At 36.1% G+C, this 27,966-nt stretch overlaps 1 protein-coding gene across 7 annotated transcripts in view; it reads left to right on the top strand.

Annotated features, from left to right (window-relative positions):
• The window catches only part of LRBA (LPS responsive beige-like anchor protein), a 757,395-nt gene that overhangs the window by 506,451 nt on the left and 222,978 nt on the right, over positions 1–27,966 (top strand). For all 7 annotated transcript variants that reach the window (XM_024977540.2, XM_024977539.2, XM_024977542.2 and 4 more), the window contains exons 41-42: positions 19,972–20,089; positions 22,274–22,376. In XM_024977540.2, coding sequence (XP_024833308.1) covers positions 19,972–20,089; positions 22,274–22,376 — 221 coding nt within the window. The remainder of the gene's footprint in view (positions 1–19,971; positions 20,090–22,273; positions 22,377–27,966) is intronic.

The raw sequence follows: 27,966 nt of genomic DNA on the forward strand, positions 1-27,966 counted from the left end.
ACCACAGAAGAAATTTTGCCAAGAAAGGTCTACATTCATATCAACATAAAAACATATAAACAAATTATACAATTAATGCTCCCAGCAGAAGTAAAATAGGTATTTAAGGCTGTTGATCCTCAGAAATAAAATATACTCACTGAACCTCAGTAAATTCCTGTTCTGCTGTTACAAATATATGGGTAAGAAAAACGGTTTGGTGAACTCTGAGATGATAACTGAAGTCCATGTTAGTCTTCATTTCCCTTTTCTAAGTCAAGTCTCCATTCTAAGATTGTGAAGGACACCATCCTGAACCTTTGGTAATAGACAGAGATCAGGAGTAAAGCATTTAAAATGAAAAGGAATTGTAGTCTTACCTTTAAAGACAGTGAGGAGAAAGAAAGGTTAGTCCTAAAGAGCTCTTAAGAATCTTTAGAAAGAATTTTGGAAACTTGAGGAGAAAAGAAGAAAATAGGTTGAACCTTGAAAACTTCTGAAAGAAAGGAAAGAAAAGAAAATCATTCTTGTCCTCCATGACAGTATACAAAAACTGGTAACAAAGTCAGCATAAAAACGTGGGGGCGTGCCTTCTTATTCATATGGTAAGGAATCTTTATGCATACCACACAGTTATATATTATAAATACATTCAGCTCAGTGGTAGTTTCTGTTGACATGTGTGTGACTTTTATGCGTGCTTCCCCCTCTTTTCTTGGGTTTCCTCACTCCTATCTCCTTCCCCACAGAGTCTCACCCCCCATACCTAACATGTATTAATACTCTAGCACATATCCTTTCATATTTTTCTCTGTTTTCATACAAATTTTTGTTTGTGAATTTTTTATTCATTTCCAAAAATGAAATCCTATTATTTATCCTTTTTGGTATGTTGTTTTTCTCACTCCACTATATTTTGATGCTAAATATCCAGCAAGTCAAGCTGATAGAGGATTAATTCATTGTCTTCAATAACTGAAGAAGAAGACGTATCATAATTTTTTATTATTTTCTTAATGACGTACATTGGATTTGGTAGTCTCGTCTACCATTTTTGTTTATATCACTGTGAACAATGTGGCTCTCTTTATTTTTGGTAAATAATGTAAGACTGCTTTCTGAAGGGGGTTTACATTTCATCTTTTCATTAGCAATATATACTTTTCTTTGCATTCCTTTCAGCAAAGTATGTTATAGCTCCTTTTCACATTTAAGCTTGATAATTGTCTTCCAGAGTGTCAAGAACTATCAGATATGAAATTTTACCTTACTTGCAAGGTAACAGTTTAACTTGCCAAAATTTCCTGAATGTTGGCAGAAGACACGAGACTCCTGGGTCCAATGCAAAGACCTTTATTATAACACGATGAAGAGAATAAGCATCATGTTAATGTCTGTTCCCCTTAACTCCAGATTTCTCAAGGTGATGTGGAGAGTTGCTACAGACTGAATTGTGGCCTTCTGCATTTGTGTATTGAAACCCTAAACCCTCCACCCCAGTTGTGACTGTATCTATCTTTAGTGGGTAATTAAGTTTTAAGGAGGTCGTGAGGTTGGTTCCCTAATGTGATAGGACTTAAAAGGAAGAGAGATCTTTCTTTTTACCATGTGAGGATTCTGTGAGAAAGTAGCTATCTACATGCCAGGAAGAGAGCTCTTACCAGGAACTAAATCTTCAGGCACCTTGACCTTGGATCTCCCAGCTTCCAGAAACGTGAGAAATTTATTTCTGAGGCGTAAGCCACCCAGTCTGCGGTACTATATGATCGCAGTCTGAGCAGACTAAGCCAAGAAACCCAGACACATGCTGTGTACCCAGTGAGTTTACATCCCTGTTGAAACCGCCTGTATCTTTAGGAACCCGGAATGTTTACAGTGGGTAGTGAAGTCTGGCCTTTGCCCCAAAGGTCATCATTATCTTTATTATACTGGGTAGTAAACAGACTTGCCCTTTGCTCTGAAGTAAGACACTCTCTGTCTTTTCCAGGGCTGTTCTCTGTACAAACATCCTTCCAAAGAATGTCTGATACAAAAGAGCAGTTTTGCCTCGCTCTCAACTCCTGCAGAAATGTCAGCATTCAAAACAAAGTTGTCATGATTATACTCTATGAATTGGTTCCTCAGTCGCTTTCTATCTGTAACACTCTTCTGTATTCTATCATATATTCATCTACTTTGTCTCTAACATATCTAACTTTAAATTTACTGTACATATTTAGCACTTAAAACAATGTGTCTCTCACAAGCTACTTCCTTATTCATTATCTCTACTTAACACAGCCTATGAATATTGCCTATATCTCATAAGTTACTGTCTTACTCTCAGTGTTTAATGTTTCTTTTGATTTCCATCTATCCCATTTTTCCCTTATCTTCTGTAGCAAATTGAGTGTTTTTAGATAATATAGAAAATTAATGTTACATATGTATTCAGAATTTTTGGAGGGGAAGTGAGGTATTGGAAAGCTTATATTTCTTGTTTAGGTACTGCTAACTCAAGGTAGGGCAATGATACCTTTATAAGATTGTTTCTTTTTTCAATTTCTAGAAAAGTGTCCACTTTTTGTTCTTATAACACATTCCTTTTTAAGTGAACCAAATAAATTCTCAATTTCTTAGTATTTAAGAGAGGTTATTTAACCGCCCTCGCTGCGAACAATAAATTTTACTAACCTGGGTTAAGGCCCGACTGAATGCCCTTAATAGGGGCTGAGACACAGAGTTCATTCACTGGTTTTGCCAAGTCTAGAGATCTCTTTTCTGATTGGTTTTGAAACTAATTGTAGAAGCATGGAGTGGGAAATGAAGAGTAGTTTTCAGAAGAAATAGTTAATCTCATCATTTACTCATTAATCTCATCATGTATTCAGTTATATCATGTACTAGATACTTCAAGTTTATAAGAATAAATAATAGGTACGTCTACCTAAGTTAAGCTATTGTCTGATGAAGGATACAAATAAATGGAATTTGTGCTAGGCCCGTGATAGCAGAGAACAGAGAATGGTTGCATCTGCCTGGGGAGTCAGGAGGTTTGACGGAACCTTGGCTTGCCCTTTCACCACAGAGGAAGCACTAGGTAGCCTCTGAGAGCACAGTGCTGGATTCCTGATAGACTTGGCTGTCCTGCTCAGTGGTGACGTGATTTTGATCAATTCATCTAACTGCTCCAAACTGTTTCCTCATTTATAAAATGGTGAAAATTATATATATTTCATAGTGTCAGTTTCAAAAATAATTGAAATAAAGCAATTAGCATAGATCGTGGCTTAGGACAAGCTTTCATTAAATTGTGTGGGTTGCTGTTGTTGCTATTACTGTCTGTACTCCTCTAATACAAGTGGCCTCACCATCTCCTCCACAAAGCTCAGTAAGAGTTTGCTTTTCAGATAACACCACACCATAGTATGGCTGAACGATATGTTGTCTGACATGGTTGGAACATGAGATGTCTGAAAATACTCCAAATATGATGAGGACTTGCTTTAAAGTAGATTTCAGTGGACATTAAAGCAGGTGAATGTAAGTGCCAGGAGGATAGAATCCACTGAAGTTGACTGAGAGATGAGGGATTAGGATGACTCAGACTTTTGTGTGGTTTTTGTGATTTCCTTTAGTAAAATCGTCTGTAATGGATTAACAGTAGCTCTTGAGGTGAATGAAGAATGAACTCATTTCTGGATATGTTGAATTTGAGAATTTAGAGGACGTTGTTGTGAAGGTATCTAATCTAGTAAGTGGTTCAATATGAGTCCAAAACTATCCTCTCCATGTAGAAGTGCAGTTCAGTTGCTCATTTGTGTCCGACTCTTTGTGACCCTATGGAGTGCAGCACGCCAGGTCTCCCTGTCCATCACCAACTCCTGAAGCTTGCTCAAACTCCTGTCCATGAAGTCGGTGATACCACCCAAACATCTCATCTTCTGTTGTCCCCTTCTCCTCCCGCCTTCAATCTTTCCCAGCATCAGGGTCTTTTCCAATGAGTTGGTTCTTTGCATCAGGCGGCCAAAGTATTGGAGTTTCAGCTTCAGCATCAGTCCTTCCTATGAACACTCAGGACTGATTTCCTTTAGGATGGACTGGTTGGATCTCCTTGCAGTCCAAGGGGCTCTCAAGAGTCTTCTCCAACACCACAGTTCAAAAGCATCAGTTCTTTGGCACTCAACTTGCTTCACAGTCCAACTCTCACATCCATCCATGACCACTGGAAAAACCATAGCTTTGACTGGACAGACCTTTGTTGGCAATGTAATGTCTCTGCTTTTTAATATGCTGTCTAGGTTGGTCATACCTTTTCTTCCAAGGAGCAAGCATCTTTTAATTTCATGGCTGCATTCACCATCTGCAGTGATTTTGGAGCCCAAAAAAGTCTGTCACTGTTTCCATTGTTTCCCCATGTATTTGCCATGAAGTGATGGGAACGGATGCCATGACCTTAGTTTTCTGAATGTTGAGTTTTAAGCCAACTTTTTCACTCTCCTGTTTCGCGTTCATCAAGAGGCTCTTTAGTTCTGCTTCACTTTCTTCCATGAGGCCACCCTTATGGTGGTGTCATCTGCATATCTGAGGTTACTGGTATTTCCCCCCAGCAATCTTGATTCCAGCTTGTGCTTCTGCATATAAGTTAAATAAGCAGGGTAACAGCATATAGCCTTGACGTATTCCTTTCCCTATTTTGAACCAGTCTGTTGTTCCATGTCCAGTTCTAACTGTTGCTTCCTGATCTGCATACAGATTTCTCTGGAGGCAGGTCAGGTGGTCTGGTATTCCCATTTGTTTCAGAATTTTCCATAGTTTCTTGTGATCCACACAGTCAAATGAAGCACAAGCTAGAATCAAGATTACTGGGAGAAATACGATAACCTCAGATATGCAGATGACACCACCCTTATGAAAGAAAGCGAAGAAGAACTGAAGAGCCTCTTGATGAAAGTGAAACAGGAGAGTGAAAAAGTTGGCTTAAAGCTCACCATTCAGAAAACTAAGATCATATCATCGGTCCCATCACTTCATGGCAAATAGAAGAGGAAACAATGGAAACAGTGGCAGACTTTATCTTTTTGGGCTCCATAATCACTGCAGATGGTGACTATAGCCATGAAATTAAAAGATGGTTACTCCTTGGAAGGAAAGTTATGACCAGCCTAGACAGCATATTAAAAAGCAGAGACATTTACTTTGCTAAAAAAGGTCCGTCTAGTCAAGGCTATGGTTTTTCCAGTAGTCATGTATGGATGTGAGAGTTGAACTATAAAGAAAGTTGAGTACTGAAGAATTGATGCTTTTGAACTTTGGTGTTGGAGAAGACTCTTGAGAGTACATTGTACTGCAAGGATATCCAGCCAGTCCATTCTAAAGGAGATCAGTCCTGAGTGTTCACTGGAAGGACTGATGTTGAAGCTGAAGCTCCAGTACTTTGGCCACTTGATGCCAAGAGCTGACTCATTTGGAAAGACCCTGATGCTGGGAAAGATTGAAGGCAGGAGGAGAAGGGGACGACAGAGGATGAGATGGCTGGATGGCATCACCGACTTGATGGACATGAGTTTGATTAAACTGCAGAAGTTGGTGTTTGACAAGGAGGCCTGGCATGTTGCAGTCCATGGGGTCACAAAGAGTTGGACACGATTGAGCCACTGAACTGAAGTTTGCTGAACACAGTCAAAGGCTTTTTTTGTTGGCATAGTCAATAAAGCAGAAATAGATGTTTTTCTGGAACGCTCTAGCTTTTTTGATGATCCAGTGGATGTTGGCGATTTGGTCTCTGGTTCCTCTGCCTCTTCTAATTCCACCTGGACATCTGGAAGGTCACAGTTCACGCTTGGAGTTCACAGTTCTGGCTTGGAGAATTTTGAGCATTACATTACCAGCGTGTGAAATGAGTGCAATTGTGCAGTAGTTTGGACATTCTTTCGCATTGCCTTTCTTTGGGAATGGAGTGAAAAATGACCTTTTCCAGTCCTGTGGCCACTACTGAGTTTTCCCAATTTGCTAGCATATTGAGTGCAGCACTTTGACAGCATCATCTTTTAGGATTTGAAATAGCTCAACTGGAATTCCATCACCTCCACTAGCTTTCTTTGTAGTGATGCTTCCTAAGGCCCACTTGACTTCACATTCCAGGATGTCTGGCTCTAGGTGAGTGATCACACCATCGTGATTATCTTGGTTGTGAAGATCTTTTTTGTACAGTTCTTCTGTGTATTCTTGCCACCTCTTCTTACTATCTTCTGTTTCTGTTAGGTCCATACCATTTCTGTCCTTTATCGTGCCCATCTTTGCGTGAAATATTCCCTTGGTATCTCTTAATTTTCTTTAAGAGATCTCTAGTCTTTCCCATTCTATTGTTTTCCTCTATTTTTTTCATTGATCACTGAGGAAGGCTTTCTTATCTCTCCTTGCTAATTTTTGGAACTCTGCATTCAAATGGGTAAATCTTTCCTTTTCTCCTTTGCCTTTCACTTCTCTTCTTTTCTCAGCTATTTGTAAGGCCTCCTCATACAATCATTTTGACTTTTTACATTGCTTTTTCTTGGGGATGGTCTTGATCCCTGTCTCCTATAAAATGTCACGAACCTCCATCCATAGTTCTTTAGGCACTCTATCAATCTAATCCTGTGAATCTATTTGTCACTTCCACTGTTTAATCGTATGGGATTTGATTTAGGTTATACCTGAAATATTACCATGTAGAGTTAATCACTTCTAATGCCTCATCAGTCTATTCTTGCACCTCTGTTAAGTTTGGTGTTAGTAGCAGTAGTTATGGATGAAATCCTTCAGTGTAAAATGAGAAGGCTGAGAATTCAGCCACTCTGGTAAAATCCAAAGAAAGTCAAATTGGAATGCATTACAAAAGGAAGTTGTTGTAGACATTCTTGAGAAATGTTGGGAATGGTTGGATACATTTAGGGATAATTTGTGAAAGCACAGGAGTGGGAAAACTTCTCTTGGTAGTTTGAGTCAACTTATGGTACAGAACATCCTTAATGTCTTAAGACAAATAAGTTATATAAACATTTAAGTGAGACTACCCCATGGATTTTCTTGTCTCATAATGCTTTTGTCTAGTTTTAATATATGGATAGGGCTGGCCTCATAGAATAAGTTGGCAAGTATTTCCTCCTCTTAAGTATTCTGGAAGAGTTTGTATAGCATTAGTACTGTTTTCTTCTTTAAATATTTGTAGCATTCACCAGTGGAGTCACCTGGCCCTGGAGTTTACTTTATAGGAAGATTTACACTATTGATTTGGTTTCTCTAATAAGTATAATTCCATTCATGTTATGTTTCTTCTTGAGGGGGCTTTGGTAGTTTGTATCTTTCAAATAATCTGTCCATCAGAAAGAATTGTGCAATTTAGTGATATGAAGTTATATGTAATGTGCTTAATCACTCAGTGGTGTCCAAGTCTTTGTGAGCCCATGGACTGTAGCCCACCAGGGCTAGATAGTATTCCCTTATTATTCTTTTTATTATTATTATTATTATTGTTCTTAGTATTCTTATTATTATACTCTGTGTAATCCATAGTGATGGTTTTTATCTGCTGATATTGGTACTTATATCATTCTTGATTTTCATAATTTGTGTTTTTTTCTCTTTTTTCCCTAATGAGTCTGATTAGAGACTTATACATTGTATCTATCTTTTAAAAGAACCAATCTTTTGTCATTGATTATTTTCTTCTCTCTTTCTTGGTTTTCTCTGTCATTGATTTTTACTTTGATTTTATTTCTTTTCTTTTGCTTACTTTGGGTTTAATTTGCTGTTATTTTTTCCTGACTTTTTAAAGTGGAAGCTGAATTTTTGATAGACCTTTTCTGTTTCCCACTAATATAGGTGTTTAGTGCTAGAATTTCCTTCTTAGCACTAATTTAACTGCATTCCCCAATTTTTTTATGTTCTGGTTTTATTTGTATTCAATTCAAAATACCTAACATTTTTTTCTTAGACCCATGGGTTACTTATAAGTGTACTGTTTCATTTTCATATATTGGGAATGAAAAAAATGTGTTATTGATTTCTAATTTAATTCCATTGTTGTCAGAGAATATACCTTTATGGGGCTTTCCTAATGGCTCAACTAATAAAGAACCTGCTTACCAAGATGTGGGTTCAATCCCTGGGTCAGGAAGATCCCTGGAGAAGGAAATGGTAACCTGCTCCAGTACTCTTGCCTGGAACATTGCGTGAACAGAGGAGCTTTGCAGGCTACAGTCCATGGGGTCACAAAGAGTCAGACACAACTAAGCGTGTGCACAACTTGATATGCTGTGAATCTACTGAATGTGTCACAGCTCAGGTTTGGTCCATGGTATGCACTGTCTTTGTAAATGTGAATTCAGCTGTTGTTCTCTTCATGGTCAAATATTCTATATCTTTACTGATTTTCCATCTGCTTGCTTTATCAATTATTGAAAGGAAAGTGTTGAAATCTGCTTGTAATTGTGGATTTATGTATTTCTTGTTTTGTTTCTCTCAGTTTTTCTTTTGTATATTTTAAAGCTCTACTATTCTTTCAGAAACAATTAGGATAATTATGACCTCTTGATGAAATGATCTGGTATTATGATGACCACTGCAGATGAAATGACCCTCTGAAAGAAAGTGAAAGTGTTAGTTGCTCAGGCCTGTCCTACTCTTTGCAGCCCTATGGTCTGTGCATGGAATTCCCCAGACAAGAATACTAGAGTGGGTTATTATTCCCTTCTCCAGGGGATCTCCCCGATCCAGGGATTGAACCCAGGTCTCCTGCATTGCAGGCAGGTTCTTTACCATCTGAGCTACCAGGGAAGCCCAGCCATTGCAAATGAAATGACCCTCTATTATTCTCTTAGTATTCTGTTAATGGAATTCTTTAGTATTCTCTTATTTTTAAATTCTGATATCTACTTTGTCTGATTTGATGTACTTTACCAATAATCCTGTCATTTTTGTAATTTCTCCTCTCATTATGGGTTATGTTTTCCTGATTTTTATTCAGGCCTATTATTTATGAATTAAATTCCAGTTGTGAATTTTACCCTGTTGTGTTGTAGATATTTTTGTGTTCTATAAATATGTTAATCTGTCGTTCTAGGACACAACTAAGTACCTTGGAAATAGTTTGATCCATGCGGATGGTGCTGTTAAGGTTTGTTAGGCAGGACCAGACCAACATTTAGTCTAGTCTAATTTTTCCCCACTACTAAGGCAAAACCCTTCTGAGCACTCTAACCAGTGCTCGATGTAGTATGAGATTGTTTTTTGCTCTGCTTTTGTGAGCTCTGGTATTGTACCCTGTAATTTGGTGGAATGATTCTTTTACTGGCCTTCAATTGTTTTCTTAAGCTGATCAGGTCTCAGCTGAAGACTGCGGATCTCAAGAGTAATGTTACTTTTCAGCCTTCTCTCATCTGCTACTCGTCCTTGCAGTTTTAGCCCTCTTGATCTTATAGTGCTTCAAGCTGTTTTCCCTACTGTAAGAGACCGCTGTGTTCCAATCGTATTTCTTCTACCTGCCTGCAGCTGGCAGAGTCTTCTGCGGCGGAGAGTTGGGGTGGCAGTTGGTGTCACCACTCTCTGTCCTGTCTCTCAGCGTTCGTTGTTGTTCATTACTTGGTGTTTGAGCTCTTAAGACAGTTTTTTGTTTTTTTATTTCCACATGTAGTATCTATTTTAAGTATCATTTATGTACAAGGGTAAGTCCAGTCCCTGTAACTCCATCTTGGTCAGAAGCTGAAATATACTGACTGTTCAATTTGATTTTTTTTAAATGTTGTGTTGTAGCTTTCCCTTTCATTTTTCTGTCTGTCCTTGCTCTCTGCTGTGTTTGTGCTCATGCATTCCCAGAGCCTTAGACTGTATGTGGTTGGTGAGGTTGGGCTGGCTTTCCATGTTCCTGGCACCATATCTGACATGTGAATAGAAAGGTGACTGAGACCAGTGGCCTAGTCTCACGAAGCTGTAGGCAAGCAGGAACTCGTGTACGGAGTTACACAATGGAATCATGTTAACCTCCAAATCTTATTTAAGTAGCATTCATAATGTTCTCTGGAATATGTGTCCTTTAAGAAAATAACTTTTTGAAAGACTGTATCTGAAGCAGAATAGGAGCCCAGTATTCAGTTTCATGCTTTAACATGGAAGCAAATAGGAGCCTGTACTACTCATTTATAATTGGCTCCAGCTAAACAAGTTGAGTCGGAGAAGGCAATGGCAACACACTCCAGTATTCTTGCCTGGAAAATCCCATGGATGGAGGAGCCTGGTGGGCTGCAGTCCATGGGGTCGCTAAGAGTCCGGCACGACAGAGCGACTTCACTTTCACTTTTCACTTTCATGCATTGGAGAAGGAAATGGCAACCTACTCCAGTGTTCTTGCCTGGAGAATCCCAGGGACAGGGGAGCCTGGTGGGCTGCCGTCTATGGGGTCGCACAGAGTTGGACACGACTGAAGCGACTTAGCAGCAGCAGCAGCAAACAAGTTGAGTACTTAAGAGGAATAAATTAAAAAAAAAAATAAAGTGGAAAAGTATTTCCCTCAAATTAGGAAGAAAGTGTCCTACTTTTAGCATCGAGTTCTAATGTAACATTTTCCTTTTCCTTTTTATTTCCGTCCTATATTTGAAGAACAGAAACAAATTTATTGAAGGTTTTTCCTTTAATTAGTTAAATAGGTTAGTCACCAGAGAAACTTGCAATGACTAAACCATGTTGTATCTGCAACAAAGAGATAAGTAGTCTAGCTACAGGCTGTGTACTCAGTTGCTCAGTTTTGTCCGAATGTTTGCAACCCTGTAAACAGTAGCCCACTAGACTCCTGTCCATAGTATTTTCCAGGCAAGAACAAGGGAGTGGGTTGCCATTTTCTTCTCCTGGGGATCTTCCTGACCCAGGGATTGAACCCACGTCTCCTACATTTCAGGTGGATTCTTTACTGCTGCGCCACCTGGGAAGCCCAGCTACAGGCTGCTATTACTCTGATTTGGATATTTGCTTCCTGTATGTAGAGAGGGCCTTTGATACCAATCTGGGATTGATACTAAGTTCATCAAGTAAGAATTGACATCGAGAAGAAAGATAGGTTGTGTCCATTGCTTGTTTTAAAATATTCCAGCCCATTAAATATTAGGCAGTATTTTATTAGTGCTGATCTAAATTTAACTCTTTGTTCATCACTTTAGAGAGTCAGTGTACAGAGTGATAGGCAAAAACACTTTGTAACTTGAATTCAGTGACAATAACAGTCATTCTCACAAGCTTTTAAGAAGTAACTAGGATTCTTTTCAATTTAAATGGAAAAAATAAGGTATCATTTATATTATCATTTCCCCGTATCATACCTGAAAGGAAAATTAGCTATAGATATTTTAAAGAAAAAGTAGTATGTATATTGTTTGCATACAATTTGCAAAAGTGCTTTTGGAAATAGAAAGTTAAGCAAAGTGGTATTAATCCATCTTAGGGAGAAAATAGCTAAATTGTAGATTTTTGTGTGTGTGTGGCATTTTTCTAATTTTAAGAATATAGATTAATGGATAAATTAGTGCATGTTTATGTTTAACTTACTTATTAATAAAATGAAGAGTTTTGGTCTAATGATTGTTGTCTCAAGGCATTTGAATTAAACAAAACTCTACTAGATAAAGGTAATAAAATCTTGATAAGGTATACATACCTTAGTTTTTTAGTAACTGTATTTATTTAGTAATATTTTTACCACTCCAAAATACTTATATTTTTCTTTGTATATATTCAAGGTAATTTCTATATATGTATACTGAAATCAAACACTTTCACATCTCATTCATGATAAAATTGACATTGTGGCTTTATTTTTATTATATTTTTATCCTAGAAACTAACTCCAAATCCAAATATCTCTATTTTAATTCAGCTACGTACCTGTTTATTCTTTTTCTCAAAATTTAATACCTTGCCCTTTATGCGCCATGAAGAAGAAAGCAAGATACATTCATGTGTGCTTATTATTATTCCTTATTATCCTTCTTTTGTATATTTAGGTTCTTCTTTCATAAAAATCAGATTGGAGACACAGTTTACATTTTTAAAAATCTAAAAATTAGTTGGATGATGGCTAGATATCTTCTTTGTTCTGTTTATTCATTACTGTACTTGGCTCTTGACTTGTTAATATATATATTAAATGTTAGTTCAGTAAGAGGTGGCTTTTATGAAACATCATTTAGAATGCAAATTATCTTTAAGCTGAAGAATATTGAAAATAAAAGAACCAACTGAGTCTGAATTATTTACAGGCCAAGGGCTTAAAGGTTCTCTGCTCCAGCACAAATATTAAATTATGAAATGGGAATTTCAGTTTGCCATAAATCTGTCTGCCATTGCAGCTTAAAATAAAATAGTTTTACCCATCTAAAGCAACATCAATTTGCCAGTCTGTGCTTCATGTATCAAAGAGCGTTCTGTGAAAATATCAATATCATTGGTTAATATAAATGAAATTAATTTTTAAAGCTGGGCTAAAGGTTGACATCTGAAAAATTGCATTACTTTGCAGAAGAGAAATTTCTGTCTTCTAGTGAAATTTCAGGTCATGAGGGCAAGTAATTTTCACAATCTTCAATGGGAGTCAGTGAAATATGAACTTCATTGTCACCTAGCCCCAAAGCGATAAGATAAAATGAGCTGATACATCATTTGCTGTGGTTTTATCATCTCCCTCAGTAATTGGAAGAGAAAACATAAGAGTGTATGTGTTTGTGTGCTCCCTTCTCGCCCCTCCCAGATGCCCCATCGTCCACACCCAGGCTAAAGCCGTTTTAGCCCAATCAATACAGAGGTCACACAGCATTTTATTTATATATTTTTAATTTTTCATACTGACTAAACTGCCAAGTAGAACATTAGAGTAATGAATATGTTTAATTGAATTTGTCACCCATGAAAATACTAAGGAGAATACTGCATCATAGTACCAGTAAGCAGGAGGAAATTTACTATATAGATGAAAAATATAAAATAACTCATAATTAATTTAAAAGGTAATTTTCTCTTATATTCATAACTTTTATACTTTTGTTGTCATTTTTTCCAAGTTTAAGGACAATCTGTATGTTAATGGATATATATTTAACAAAATTGCCACTTTAAAATTTCTAACAGAGTCAAGTATATGCTATTTTTCAATTCGAAGAGACCTCTAAGTTTTGTTTAAGAATTTATATTTAAATAATGGTGATGAAGAACATCCTTAAACTAACTGGTATTCAATATTAAAATAAATTTAGTGCTATGTTTTGATATCAATTTTCAGAGAAAATTATGTGCAGCAAAATCTAAAAACTATGTTAATAATAGAGTGATGCAGCTTTAAAATACTTGATTACAATTACTTTCAACTGTTTTGTTAAAATTGCAATTATTGTAAATAAAATATATTTGCACATGTGTTTAGTGGCAGATTGATAGACTGTATTTAGACTAGTGCATTTTATAACATGTATTTTCATTTTTATTATTTAAAATATTTACCATTTTCCACATTAAGATATAATCCTCGTGACTAATTTATAATTATGCTCATGAAAATGAGATAAGAATATTTTCTAACTGTGGTATCATTGATTGATGACTTGATTAGCTTATATTTTGTATACTAAGTTTAAAAAAAATTTTTAATGTTAAATATATATCCATATATTTTGGAAATGATTTTGTTATGAAATTTTAAGTGTTATTGTTTCTTTGTATTATTTGATTTTACTTTTGTTACTGAATTCTTTTGAAATTAGTATGGAATTCTCTGAAAGAGTAAAATCTCTCCAAAAATTGATGAATATTGAGTCTAGGATATGCAGTGCGAGCTTTAAACATCAAGAATAGTGTTTTAAAAAACACTTTTTATTGATTCTACAGATACAGACTCTCAAATATTTTTTGTGATATTTTTCAATCACTTTTTAATATCTTTCCCTTTAAAAGAATTTGAAAAAATTTAAAATTTATTGAGGGTAGAGTTTAAGAAGAAAGCCTTATTTCTCTACTTAAATGGAACAAATACGGCTATGTTTTCAGAGACTACTTTAAAATCTATTTTTTGAACATATCTAACATTCAGTAAATAAGGGTATCATGTAGTTGGGCAGTAAATAATACAGATTTTTATTTTTTATCCTTCCATGAGGATGAGAAAAGTGGAAGTGTTATTTGGATAAATTCTTTAGCTTTTCAAAATGAATGGTTAAAGGTGAAAAATACTTTTTCTCTAGCCAATTAATGCAACAGGGTGAAGAAATTTTCACATGTATTTCACATACATTTCACATATATACTATTTGAAGTGTAGGGGAAAAGGTAGGTTTATTTGGGCAAAATTCTTTTACAGAGTCACAATTTTTAGATAAAATTTTAAAGAAAATATGTTTGATATTTTAATGTAAAGAAATAGTATATATGCATTTATATGTGTGAGTATATATACATATAAATGATTTCTTTTGTTCCTCTTGTTAACATTTGACCAATAAACTATGTTTATTCAAATAAATTATTTAAAAATGAAAGTTGAATTCACTAATAATAATACTAACGATATTGAAACAAGATGGAAAACATTCGAAGAGAGTGCTGAGGGCTGAAGCTTTCAAGCTATTCTAGACTTGGGGTCATAACTGCAGAGCAATGGTAATGATACAGTTTCCATAGTAACCGATTCATTGGAGGGCTAGACCTCTGTCTAGGGTGCTGTCAGTGTAAGTAGAGTTTCAGTGAACAGAAAGTCCCAAAGAAGGGTCTGCTTCTACCTAATCCAGTTTTAATTGAACTCTAGAGACTTTGAAGTGAAGCCTCAGACCAGGAATATACTATTCCAATAAGAAATAAACCTCTTGCTTAGCTAGGTCGCAGCTGCTTCTCAGTACTGACACCTTTTCCTAATGAATACTTTAAAGAAATGTTATTATATCAATTTCAGCTAGTAATTCTCTTAGTTAAGAGATTCTTTGTTTCTATTTTAAATCCCACTATCCTGACGTTAAGTACAGATTTTCATTGATTCTTTTTTAAGTCGGTCTGATTTTATCTGTAAGATTTTAAATGCTGATAGCTTTGGCAGTTTTAAATAATTTTCTATCTCTCCTCCTGTTTCTGTGTCTCTTCAGTTTTAAAACATTACTTTACCTTCTTACGTTTAACTCTGAAAACACACTGTCATCCATTCAGTATAATACCATTTACATCAGGTTTGCAAACATGTAGAACAATTCTGGATATTATTTGTAGATACATATATACTAATAGAATAAAAATTCATATGGTAATGCTAAACCTCAAAACATGGATAGTGATTGGCTCTGATGAAGAAGGAGAATGGAATCAGGAAGGGTTATATATGGGAATTTCAATATTATCTATAATACTTCATACATTTTTAAAATCTGTACAACAGTATGGCAAAGTATTAGTATTTTATAAGTTTCAGGGTGGTTCCATGGAGCTTATGTCATTTTCTGTCGTTTGGAATAAGATTGACATTTGGTAATAAAACAAAGTTTAAGGGCCATGCCACTTGCTGTATTTCAAGTATATTTTTAAAATACCTATGTTGCTTAAAGGAATGGGATATAAATGGGATATTTTCAGTGATTGGAAAACTATTACATTAAAAATAGTATAATAATGTTTTAGTGTTCTTACTCCTCTTAGTAATTGACATATTCTAGAAAATACTAATAATTAAATCTTTAGATTGCATGACCGTGATCTTGCAATGATTGGCTGTCACCATATTAAGCAATAAGTCTTATTACATAGCTCTATAGATACAAGAGGTAGAATTTTCAGACCAGTGTGTGATATTTTTAGTATATGACAGAGCTTGGAGCCTAAAGCTTTGTTGTTTATTCTTGTTTGATTTTCCTCTTTCACTTTTAACACAAGTGCAGGGAGAAAAATGTAGTTGATTAAAATTTCTGACAAGTTCTAGTTTAACAGATGTTTGATCTCTTTTAGAGATGTGACAGTGTATCATATAAGTAGGCTCTGGACGGTTGAGACTAGACAACCTGGGAGGAAGCCAGGCTTTGCTACTTTCCAAGGAACTTCTTATTAAGTATTTAACTAAGTCTTCCTATCTTCACAAATGGTGGATAGATTGGACCAGAAGTGTTGCAGAATGTATATTGGATTCTCTGTTACTTGATAAGTTAAAAATGGCAAACTCAACCACCACTGTAAACTAGGCAGATAATAGTAAAAAAGTGAGTGTGTAGAGATTGTTTGAAAACGGAGAATGCCTTTCAGTGGTGCTATGTGGCGTATATAGACCTAGGCTTGACAGATGCTCCATTTTTTTCCCTGAGGAGCCATAGATCTGACTGTTTTTATAAATAACCCTTTTCTCAAGTGTTTTCAACTACTTGAAATTTTGGGGAAATATAATATGGCCCAAACAAAATTAATGTGGATCATATATGGAGTTTTGGTTGCCATTTGTTCACTCATTTAATCATTCAAAAATTTCTCCTTTGTGTAAGGGTTTGTTATAGAAGATGAACATAGAGTACATTCAAAAACCTTTGTCCCAGTAGAACTTAGATTCCAGTATTTTAGTGCTGAAGAGAGGCAAAAGAGAAGCGAGGGAATAATGTAATTTCTGGTGGTAATAAATAAGTGTTATGAAGGAAATCTGATGAGTTTGGGATGGGATGAGGTGATAGTGGCAGAAGTGGGGTTGGATCCTGTGGCTTCTCTAATGAGGTGACATTTGAGGGGATATCTGAATGTGAGGGGAGAAGGCGATGGCACCCCACTCCAGTACTCTTGCCTGGAAAACCCCATAGACGGAGGAGCCTGGTGGACTGCAGTCCATGGGGTCACTAAGACTCGGACATGACTGAGCGACTTCACTTTCACTTTTCAGTTTCATGCATTGGAGAAGGAAATGGAAACCCACTCCAGTGTTCTTGCTTGGAGAATCCCAGGGGCGGCGGAGCCTGGTGGGTTGCCATCTATGGGGTCGCACAGAGTCGGACACGACTGAAGCGACTTAGCAGCAGCAGCAGCAGCTGAATGTGAGGATAAGCCAGCCACGTGAAGATCTGGGAGAACAGTCTGAGCAGAGGAGAAAGCACATATAAAGGCCCTGATGAAGAATGAGTTGGGCTCATCAGACAATCCCAGATGGAACAACAGACTGGTTCCAAATAGGAAAAGGAGTTCATCAAGGCTGTATATTGTCACCCTGTTTATTTAACTTATATGCAGAGTACATCATGAGAAATGCTGGACTGGAAAAACCACAAGCTGGAATCAAGATTGCCGGGAGAAATATCAATCACCTCAGATATGCAGATGACACCACCCTTATGGCAGAAAGTGAAGAGGAACTCAAAAGCCTCTTGATGAAAGTGAAAGTGGAGAGTGAAAAAGTTGGCTTAAAGCTCAACATTCAGAAAACGAAGATCATGGCATCTGGTCCCACCACTTCATGGGAAATAGATGGGGAAACAGTGGAAACAGTGTCAGACTTTATTTTTCTGGGCTCCAGAATCACTACAGATGGTGACTGCAGCCATGAAATTAAAAGACGCTTACTCCTTGGAAGTTATGACCAACCTAGACAGCATATTCAAAAGCAGAGACATTACTTTGCCAGCAAAGGTCCGTCTAGTCAAGGCTATGGTTTTTCCAGTGGTCATGTATTGGTGTGAGAGTTGGACTGTGAAGAAGGCTGAGCGCCAAAGAATTGATGCTTTTGAACTGTGGTATTGGAGAAGACTCTTGAGAGTCCCTTGGACTGCAGGGAGATCCAGCTAGTCCATTCGGAAGGAGATCAGCCCTGGGATTTCTTTGGAAGGAATGATGCTAAAGCTGAAACTCCAGTACTTTGGCCACCTCATGCGAAGAGTTGACTCATTGGAAAAGACTCTGATGCTGGGAGGGATTGGGGGCAGGAGGAGAAGGGGATGACAGAGGATGAGATGGCTGGATGGCATCACTGACTCGATGGATGTGAGTCTGAGTGAACTCCGGGAGTTGGTGAGGGACAGGGAGGCCTGGCGTGCTGCGATTCATGGGGTGGCAAAGAGTCGGACACAACTGAGTGACTGATCTGATCTGATGAAGAACTTCAGTGATTATTGGGCTTCCCAGGTGCCACTCGTAGTAGAGAACTTGCCTGCCAATGCAGGAAATGTAAGAGATGTCAGGTTCAATCCCTGGGTCGGGAAGGTCCCCTGGAGAAGGGAATGGCAGCCCACTCCAGTGTTCTTGCCCGGAGAATCCCATGGACAGAGGAGCCTGGCTGGCTGCAGTCCGTAGAGTTGCACAGGGTTGGACACGACTAAAGCGACTGAGCACCACTCAGAATTTACTATGCCATGTACTGCGGAGCCACTGCGTGGTATTAAGTACACAAGAGATAGGATCTGATTTATATTAAAAAAGCTATTTTCTCTGACTCCTCTGGTTATAGTAGTTTCTCCAGGTAAGATTAGAAGGAGAGAGACCAATCAGGAGGCCACTGCAAACTCTGGAGCCTAGGACCTACTGGTTATGGTGAGAGAAAGGGGTACAAGTGACGGTTGGTTTAAAAAAATCTTGAGTAGGATCAAAATTGTGTCCTCTTTTCTGTTAGTATCTTCTTGATCTTACTTACATAGGTATTGATAGAGTTCATAGGCTATGAAAGAGTTTGAAGGATTTTCTTTCTCACCTGTTTTAAAACTGAAAGTGTAATTAGTTGTTTGAAATTTTGAATTGTTGTTTGGTTTTGGTTTTTCAGAAAACACTGAACCTAGGAGTTGTGCCCGTTCTTTCATTTCTAGACGCTGTGGTGCCAGAAATAGAATATTTTCGGTAGAAAAATCTAAGTAATGTTGCCCTCTTAAAAAAAAATGAAACCCCTGTATTTTGAGTTAAGTATTATAGATTTTTTATAATTAAGATCTAGAAGATAGAAATATAAAGTAGACAGCATTTATGTAGGATAAATTCTTAACTTTCATTATTTTTCCTCTTAGTTATCCCATTTTTGTCCTTACAGTGTAATATCATATACAAATGTCATTTTATTTGTATTTTTTAATGGTGGTTACTTTTGAGAGATTTATCTTAGTTGTTTAATTTGCTTTCAAGAATTTTCATCCGTGTTTGATAGCACATCCATCTCATTTTATTTATTAATATTCTGTGAAGTAGTAGTGTGGAGAAATTCCAAGTCTGGTTTTCCTTTAACACCTTCATAATTAAGCTTTTGAAATGAACTTTTTAAAAAACAAAGCTTGAATAACAAAGCAACAAAGTGGCTTAGTACTAAAGACAGGATTACTTTGAGTTTGCAAAGAATTCTAAGCCATTGCGTCTGTCACATGGGATGACAAGAATTTGTAACAAGTTACTCTGACAACCACCTACTCCACAGAGAGATTATGCTGAGTTCATCTGCAGGTTTGTGTTTAGCTTCAATGACAAAATGATGCTTAACCTCTTATACAGTCGGTCTTTGTGCTTTCTGAATGAGTGACTGTTGCCTTAGCAGTGACCCTATAACTGTGATTTTTTGAAGTTATGAACTTAAATTTGTAATTTTAAAGTATATAAAAAGTATTTCTGGATATATTATATGAAACTGAATTTTATATGTGATCTATAAGCATGTAGGACATTCTTTTGAGGTCTTTCTTCTTTTTAAAGTTTGTCTAATATTTTATTTCTATAATATGACTCAAAAGTCAATCAGTAATGCTATATGTATTTCCTGCAAAGCAATAGATGACATCATTGCCTTAAAAAGCCCCCAAATATATTTATAAAAATAGATGTACTACAGTTTTGTTCTGTTGTTTTATTTAAACACCTTTTTCATGAATTTCAATCGAGTTTTTAGTCACTCTGCAAATTATTTCCATAACTGTTTATTCATTTTTTATAAATTATTTTTCTTAATAAGGACTTCTGTGTTTTAATTGGGGGAAAGAACAGAAAGATTCTGTTGTACTTACTCGGAATTCTCTTTTTCTTCACTAGATCCTGGCATATACAGAAGGGCTGCATGGGAAATGGCTGTTCTCAGAGATACGATCGATCTTTTCTCGTCGTTATCTTTTGCAAAATACAGCCCTGGAGATCTTTATGGCAAACAGAGGTAAGATGATGTTGCAGATGTGTGTTGTTACAGAGCTAACCTCCGTCTCCTTAAGATTTCATTTTGAACATACCATATTGTTTCCGTTCCGTATTGTTTCTATTTGGATAGAATTGTGTAGCCTACTCTCTGCACTACTGACCTCTTTTTTGAACTACATGCATCTTCATAGTTTATACCCTTTTGGTTATTCTTAGAATTATCTCCAGTATCTTATTTTTCTGGCCAAATCACAGACTAGTGGAGGACTTTATAAATATGGGGGATAAGTACCCTTTTAATCAGTTGTAGAGTTTTGGTATCCTCAGCAGTGCTCTGATGCTTAAACTCCTTCTGGAAGGTGGCTGCATTTCAAGAGGGGAGAGGGTAATCAAATAATTCATACATTTATTTAATTTTTTTGTCTAATCTATTGCCATTTATAAAGGACCATCAGAAGATGGTACTGAACTGTCCTCGTTGCTTTGTATTACCTCATTCTTGAAAGAACTAAAATTCAATTTGTGGGTTTAGAATTGAGCTTGGTGAAATTCATTAAGATTAGAAGGAGGGACAAGGTGAACTTGAAAGGAAAGCATTGTGGGGTATGAGTGGAGGTTTACAAGCGAGAATATGTAAAATCTTGTGATTTATTGTACATGCTTTTTTTATTTAAGTAGATTTTTAAGTTTTCATATTTTCTCTTTCTGTAATCTACAAGTTTTCATTTAAAAATCTGTACATCATGTATATTCCATGCATACTTTCTTTTTTTAATGAAATCATGTGTCTCTAGGGAATACAGATTTCTTTAGGAAAAGATGTTTTTTCCTTCTATATTTGGTCTTCTACACATTTACCACTTTTTCTAATGTAAACATTATTCTTTCAGGTAAATAATCAAGTGAATGTTTTACACTTTAGTTCAGTCTACATTCTTGCTGTCCCAAACGGGTTTTCACCTCACAATATTCATTACTTGCTCATCTTATTCATTTTCCATCTTTAAAATTTCTTAAGCATCTTTGCTGTGTATCTTTGTGTGTTTTTCTATTGCCTTTTCCTTATGGCCTTGGTCACCTGCCATAATCTGAGTTTTTCCTTTTTTTTCCCTCCTGTAGTCAATGTAATAGTAGATATGTAAGAATGGCTTATGAAAAACTTTTGTTGGATATGTATATGATAGTTCTAAATATATTTTAGCTGTTTAGTGCATGATCATATACTTATTTACCTAAAAAATATTGTAATGTCACTGTTTAAAAATTACACTGACATTGATAAAAATTTTTGGTCCATAGTATTTTTTCAGGTAAGGTAGAAAAGACAGTTCTTGATGAATATTTGTAGATAATTTATGGTTTTGATACAAAAGTTAATATGATTAAAATTTCAAGACTGACCAAAGTACTATCTTCTAAATTCTCTGCCATGATTTTATGACTTTGTTATTGTCATACTTTTTAAGGATAAAATTTTGTATATCACTGTCATAAATTAACATTTATATACTGAGTGTATTTATATATATGATGTACAGTTATGATACCTACAGTTACATATAATGTTCTCAAAGTATGTAATTATTCAAATAAAAATGATTAAAAAACATTTGATTATTGACCATGGAGGAAAAAATTTTCTTCAGGTCACACATTATTCTGGATTATGTGAACATAAAAGCATAAACAAAAAGCACTGTATTATATGTTTATATAATATTTACATAAACTACAAGAAAATACAAGAATTTGTATAAATTACAAGAGAATATTTTTTAAGTTGAAGATTAGAAGTAAATACAACTGACAATTTAGTAGCTATAGGTTAAGTATATTAGATTGTTAAGTATATAATCTTAAATTTTTTATAGAAATTTATAGGTATATTTTTAACTTGCCAAAATTCAACTTTGTAAATTCAGAATTGTAGCTGGATAAAATCTCAACTTCGTGTTACATTAGTGCAACAATAGTTATTAGTCCTGACAGTATTTAGAGAAGGAACATTCTATGAGTAAAAAAAAATAATCATCTCTAGCATATTAATGCTTAAACTTCATATATGCTGTGATAAAACTAATACTATAAAACTTCTATTGAGTAGATACCTGAACTAAGAGTAAGCATTTTACTGTTCCAAGAAATCAGTTTTTCAGAAAGGCACCCATATTTCATTCTGACTTTTAAAAATTATTTTTCCTAGTTGCTATAATGTTCAACTTCCCAGACCCTGCAACGGTAAAGAAAGTGGTTAACTATCTACCTCGTGTTGGCATTGGAACCAGTTTTGGATTGCCTCAAACCAGGTACTGTTTTATATGAAAAAAATATGGAAAATAATCTGTAATAATATTTTTTTAATTTGTTTTGAAATGCATGACCTTCTGTTTTATGCTTCATTTTAAATGGTAATTGTTAGTGTATCATTTTGAGTCAACTTAACTTCTGTCCAAAGAAGCTCAAAAAAGAGGAACAAATGTAAATGAAACTAATCTGAAAAACGAAAGCAATAAAATCAGAACATCAGTGAAAAGGGAAACAAAAACAATAAGAAAAATCAATGCAATGAAAAATTGTTTCTCTGAAAAGATTAATAAAAGTAGTAAATATCTATATAAGGCTTATGACAAAAGACACAAAATGCCAATATCAGAATTAGAGAAGGAATATCACTACAGATCGTATAGATATTTTAAAAATAAGGAAATATTACGAACAAATTTAGACAACTTAGATGAATCGGCAGATTCCATGAAAGATACAAACTGTAAAATCTCACTAATGAAAGTGAATAGCTTTAATAACTTTACCGAGGAAATTGAATTTGTAGCTTAAAACCTTCTAACAGGGAAAATACCTAGCTCAAATGGTTTCACTGGCAAATTCTATCAAATGTTTAGTGAAGTGACACAATTTCTCGGAAAACTCTTACAGATAATAGAAAAGAAGGATAAGTTTCCCAAGTAATCCTGTAAGCCAGCATTACCTGAATTCCAAATCCATAAAAAGCCTTTCCAGAAAGGAAATTAAAGACCATCTTGATTGAAAATGAAGAAGTGAAACTGTCTTTATTAGTATATATACTTAATGTGAAATTACTGAGGAAACTGCAAAAATTTTCAAAAAGGAAAAAAGCATTAGAACTCATAGATGAATTTACCTATTTTGCAGCAGACATACTTTTATTCTTATATAGCAATGAACAATTGGAAACTGAAAATATGGTTTAAATAATATAAAAAAATTAAATAACTATGGGTATATTTGCAAATATATTGAGAATTATTCACTGAAAACTACAAACACAGTTTGTAAGAAACCTAAAAATGGAAAATTGTACTATACCATGTTCATGAATTGGAAGACTCAATGTAAGTAAGATGTTAGTTTTCTCCAAACAGATCTATAGGTTCAAAACAAACCTATCCAAAATTCTAGAAGACTGTTTTGGAGAAATTGACAAGCTGATTCTAAAATTTAAGTGGAAATGCAAATATCTAGAATTGCTAAGACAGTTTTGAAATGGAAAAAGTTGGAGGACTTTATCTGATTTTAAAACTTAATATAAAATTACATTCACTGGTAGAGTTTCACATTTTTGTAAAATAGACTTACAGAGCAATGGAATATAATAGTGTCCAGAAATAGACCCATCCATAAATGAGCAATTTGATTTTCAGCAAAGGTATCAAGATATGTTGATGGGAAAAGATAGTTTTTTTCAACAAAAACAGAGAAACAGAAAGACAAACCAAAAAAAAAAAAAAAAAACCTACCTCACCCTTTATCTCAAAATGTAACATATTAACTAAAAATGTAACATAAGTTAACTCAAATTAACTCAAGTATGACATAACCTAACCATAAGTGCTAAAGTATAACTTCCTAAAGAAACCATAGGAGAGAAATTTTTGTGACCTTGTGTTGGGCAGAAACTTCTTAAGTAAGATTTTAAGAAACCACTTATTGGCCTTTCATATTAAAAACATATCATTTTAAAAGATACTCAAGAAAATGAAAAGGTGTGTTATAGACTGGGTTGAAATACTGGTACAACTTATACATGATAAAGGATTTATATAAAGGATATATAAGAAACTCTTCCATTTAATTATAAGACAAGCAATCTGTTTAAAAAAAAATAGAAGATTTGAGCAGATACATCAGCAAAGACTAGATATAAATAGCAAGCACATGAAAAGATACCAAACATCATTAGTCATCAAGGAAATGATGATATATCATTTTAAAACCATAGTGAGAACCCATGGCACACCTATTAGAATGACTTCTTAAAAAATGATAATAAGAAGAGCTAATAAGAATGCAAAGTAACTGGAACTTCACGTATTGATGGGAAGATAAGCAGTTTTGGAGTTTCATAGGCTTCCCTGTCCATCACCACCTCCTGGAGTTTACTCAAATTCATGTCCGTTGAGTCGGTGATACCATCCAACCATCTCATCCTCTGTCGTCCCCTTCTCCTCCTGCCCCCAATCCCTCCCAGCGTCAGGGTCTTTTCAAATGAGTCAGCTCTTTGCATCAGGTGGCCAAAGTATTGGAGTTTCAGCTTCAGCATCAATCCTTCCAATGAACACTCAGGACTGATCTCCTTCAGAATGGACTGGCTGGGTCTCCTTGCAGTCCAGGGGACTCTCAAGAGTCTTCTCCAAGCATCAATTCTTCAGTGCTCAGCTTTGTTTGTAGTCTGACTCTCCCATCCATATGTGACTACTGAAAAAACGGTAACCTTGACTAGATGGATCTTTGTTGGAAAAGTAATGTCTGTGCTTTTTAATATGCTATCTAGGTTGGTCATAGCTTTTCTTCCAAGGAGCAAACATCTTTTAATTTCATGGCTGCAGTCACCATCTGCAGTGATTTTAGAGCCCCCCTTAATAAAGTCTGTCACTGTTTCCACTGTTTCCCCATCTATTTGCCGTAAAGTGATGGGACTGGACGCTATGATCTTTGTTTTCTGAATGTTGAGTTTGAAGCCAACTTTTTCACTCTCCTCTTTCACTTTCACCAAGAGGCTCTTCAGTTCCTCTTCACTTTCTGCCATAAGGGTGGTGTCATCTGCATATCTGAGGTTATTGATATTTCTCCCAGCAATCTTGAGTCCAGCTTGTGCTTCATCCAGCCCAGTGTTTCTCTTGATACACTCTGCATACAAATAAGCAGGGTGACAGTATACAGCCTTGACCTACTCCTTTACGTTTTTGGAACTAGTCTGTTGTTCCATGTCAGTTCTTATGGTTGCTTCCTGACCTGCAAACAGATTTCTCAAGAGGCAGGTCAGGTGGTCTAGTATTACTATCTCCTTCAGAATTTTCCATAGTTTATTGTGATCCACACAGTCAAAGGCTTTGGCATGGTCAATAAAGCAGAAATAGATGTTTTTCTGGAACTCTTTTGCTTTTTTTGATGATCCAGCAGATGTTGACAATTTGATCTCTGGTTCCTAAAACAAGCTTGAACATCTGAAAGTTCATGGTTCATGTATTGTTGAAGCCTGGCTTGAAGAATTTTGAGCATTACTCTGCTAGTGTGTGAGATAAGTGCAATTGTGCGGTAGTTTGAGCATTCTTTGGCATTGCCTTTCTTTGGGATAGGAATGAAAACTGACCTTTTCCAGTCCTGTGGCCACTGCTAAGTTTTCCAAATTTGCTGGCATATTGAGTGCAGCACTCTCACAGCATCATCTTTTAGGTTAGACAAAATAGCTAATTAGATGAAATAGCTAAACTGGAACTGCATCACCTCCAATTGTAGTGATTCTTCCTAAGGCCCACTTGACTTCTCATTCCAGGATGTCTGGCTCTAGGTGAGTGATCACACCGTCATGATTATCTGGGTCATGAAGATCTCTTTTGTATAGTTTTTCTTTGTATTCTTGCCAACTCTTCTTAATATCTTCTGCTTCTGTTAGATCCATACCATTTCTGTCCTTTATTGAGCCCATCTTTGCATGAAATGCTCCCTTGGTATCTCTGATTTTCTTGAAGAGATCTCTAGTCTTTCCCGTATTGTTGTTTTCCTCTATTTCTTTGCATTGATTACTGTGGAAGGCTTTCTTATCTCTCCTTGCTATTCTTTGGAATTCTGCATTCAAATGGGTATATCTTTCCTTTTCTCCTTTGCTTTTCACATCTCTTCTTTTCACAGCTATTATTAGGCCTCCTCAGATATCCATTTGCTTTTTTGCATTTCTTTTCCTTGGGGATGGTCTTGATACCTGTCTCCTGTACAATGTCACGAACCGCCATCCATAGTTCATCAGGCACTCTATCTATCAGATCTAGTCCCTTAAATCTATTTCTTATTCCACTGTATAAAAATAAGAAATTTAATTTATGTTATACCTGAATTGTCTAGTGGTTTTCCCTACTTTCTTCAATTTCAGTCTGAATTTGGCAATAAGGAGTTCATGATCTGAGACACAGTCAGCTCCTGGTCTTATTTTTGCTGACTGTATAGATCTTCTCCACCTTTGGCTACAAAGAATATAATCATTCTGATTTTGTTGTTGACCATCTGGTAATGTCCATGTATAGAGTCTTCTCTTGTGTTGTTGGAAGAGGGTGTTTGCTATGACCAGTGCGTTCTCTTGGCAAAACTCTATTAGCCTTTACCCTGTTTCATTCTGTACTCCAAGGCCTAATTTGCCTGTTACTCCAGATATTTCTTGACTTCCTACTTTTGCATTCCAGTCCCCTACAATGAAAAGGACATCTTTTTGGGGTGTTAGTTCTAAAACGTCTTGTAGGTCTTCATAGAACCATTCAGCTTCTTCAGCATTACTGGTCGGGGCCTAGGCTTGGATTACCACGATATTGAACGGTTTGCCTTGGAAATGAACAAAGATCATTGTGTTGTTTTTGAAATTGCATCTTTAGTACTGCATTTCTGACTCTTTTGTTGACTGTGATGGCTACTCCATTTCTTCGAAAAGATTCCTGCCCACAGCAGTAGATACAGTGGTCATCTGAGTTGCATTCACCCATTCCAGTCCATTTTAGTTCGCTGATTCCTAGAATGTTGATGTTCACTCTTGTTATCTCCTGTTTGACCACTTCCAATTTGCTTTGATTCATGGACCTCACATTCCAGGTTCATATGCAGTATTGCTCTTTACAGCATCAAACCTGGCTTCCATCACCAATCCCATCCACAACTGGGTGTAGTTTTTGCTTTGGCTCCGTCTCTTCATTCTCTCTGGAGTTATTTCTCCACTGATCTCCGGTAGCATATTGGGCCCCTAGTGACGTGGGGAGTTCCTCTTTCAGTATCCTATCATTTTGCCTTTTCATACTGTTCATTGGAGTTCTCAAGGCAAGAATACTGAAGTGGTTTGCCATTCCCTTCTCCAGTGGACCACATTCTGTCAGACCTCTTCTAACGCTGAAGAAGCTGAAGCTGAAGTTGAACGGTTCTATGAAGACCTACAAGACCTTTTAGAACTAACATCCCCAAAAGATGTCCTTTTCATTATAGGGGACTGGAATGCAAAAGTAGGAAGTTAAGAAACACCTGGAATAACAGGCACATTTGGCCTTGGAGTACAGAATGAAGCAGGGCAAAGACTAATACAGTTTTGCCAAGACAACTCACTGGTCATAGCAAACACCCTCTTCCAACAACACAAGAGAAGAGTCTACACATGGACATCACCAGATAGTCGACACCGAAATCAGATTGATTATATTCTTTGCAGCCAAAATAGAGAAGCTCTATACAGTCAACAAAAACAAGACCAGGAGCTGACTGTGGCTCAGATCATGAACTCCTTATTGCCAAATTCAGACTGAAATTGAAGAAAGTAGGGAAAACCACTAGACCATTCAGGTATGACCTAAATCAAATCCTTTATGATTATACAGTGGAAGTGGGAAA

This window comes from Bos taurus, chromosome 17 (assembly GCF_002263795.3).
Source record: "Bos taurus isolate L1 Dominette 01449 registration number 42190680 breed Hereford chromosome 17, ARS-UCD2.0, whole genome shotgun sequence".
Lineage (NCBI taxonomy): Eukaryota > Metazoa > Chordata > Mammalia > Artiodactyla > Bovidae > Bos > Bos taurus.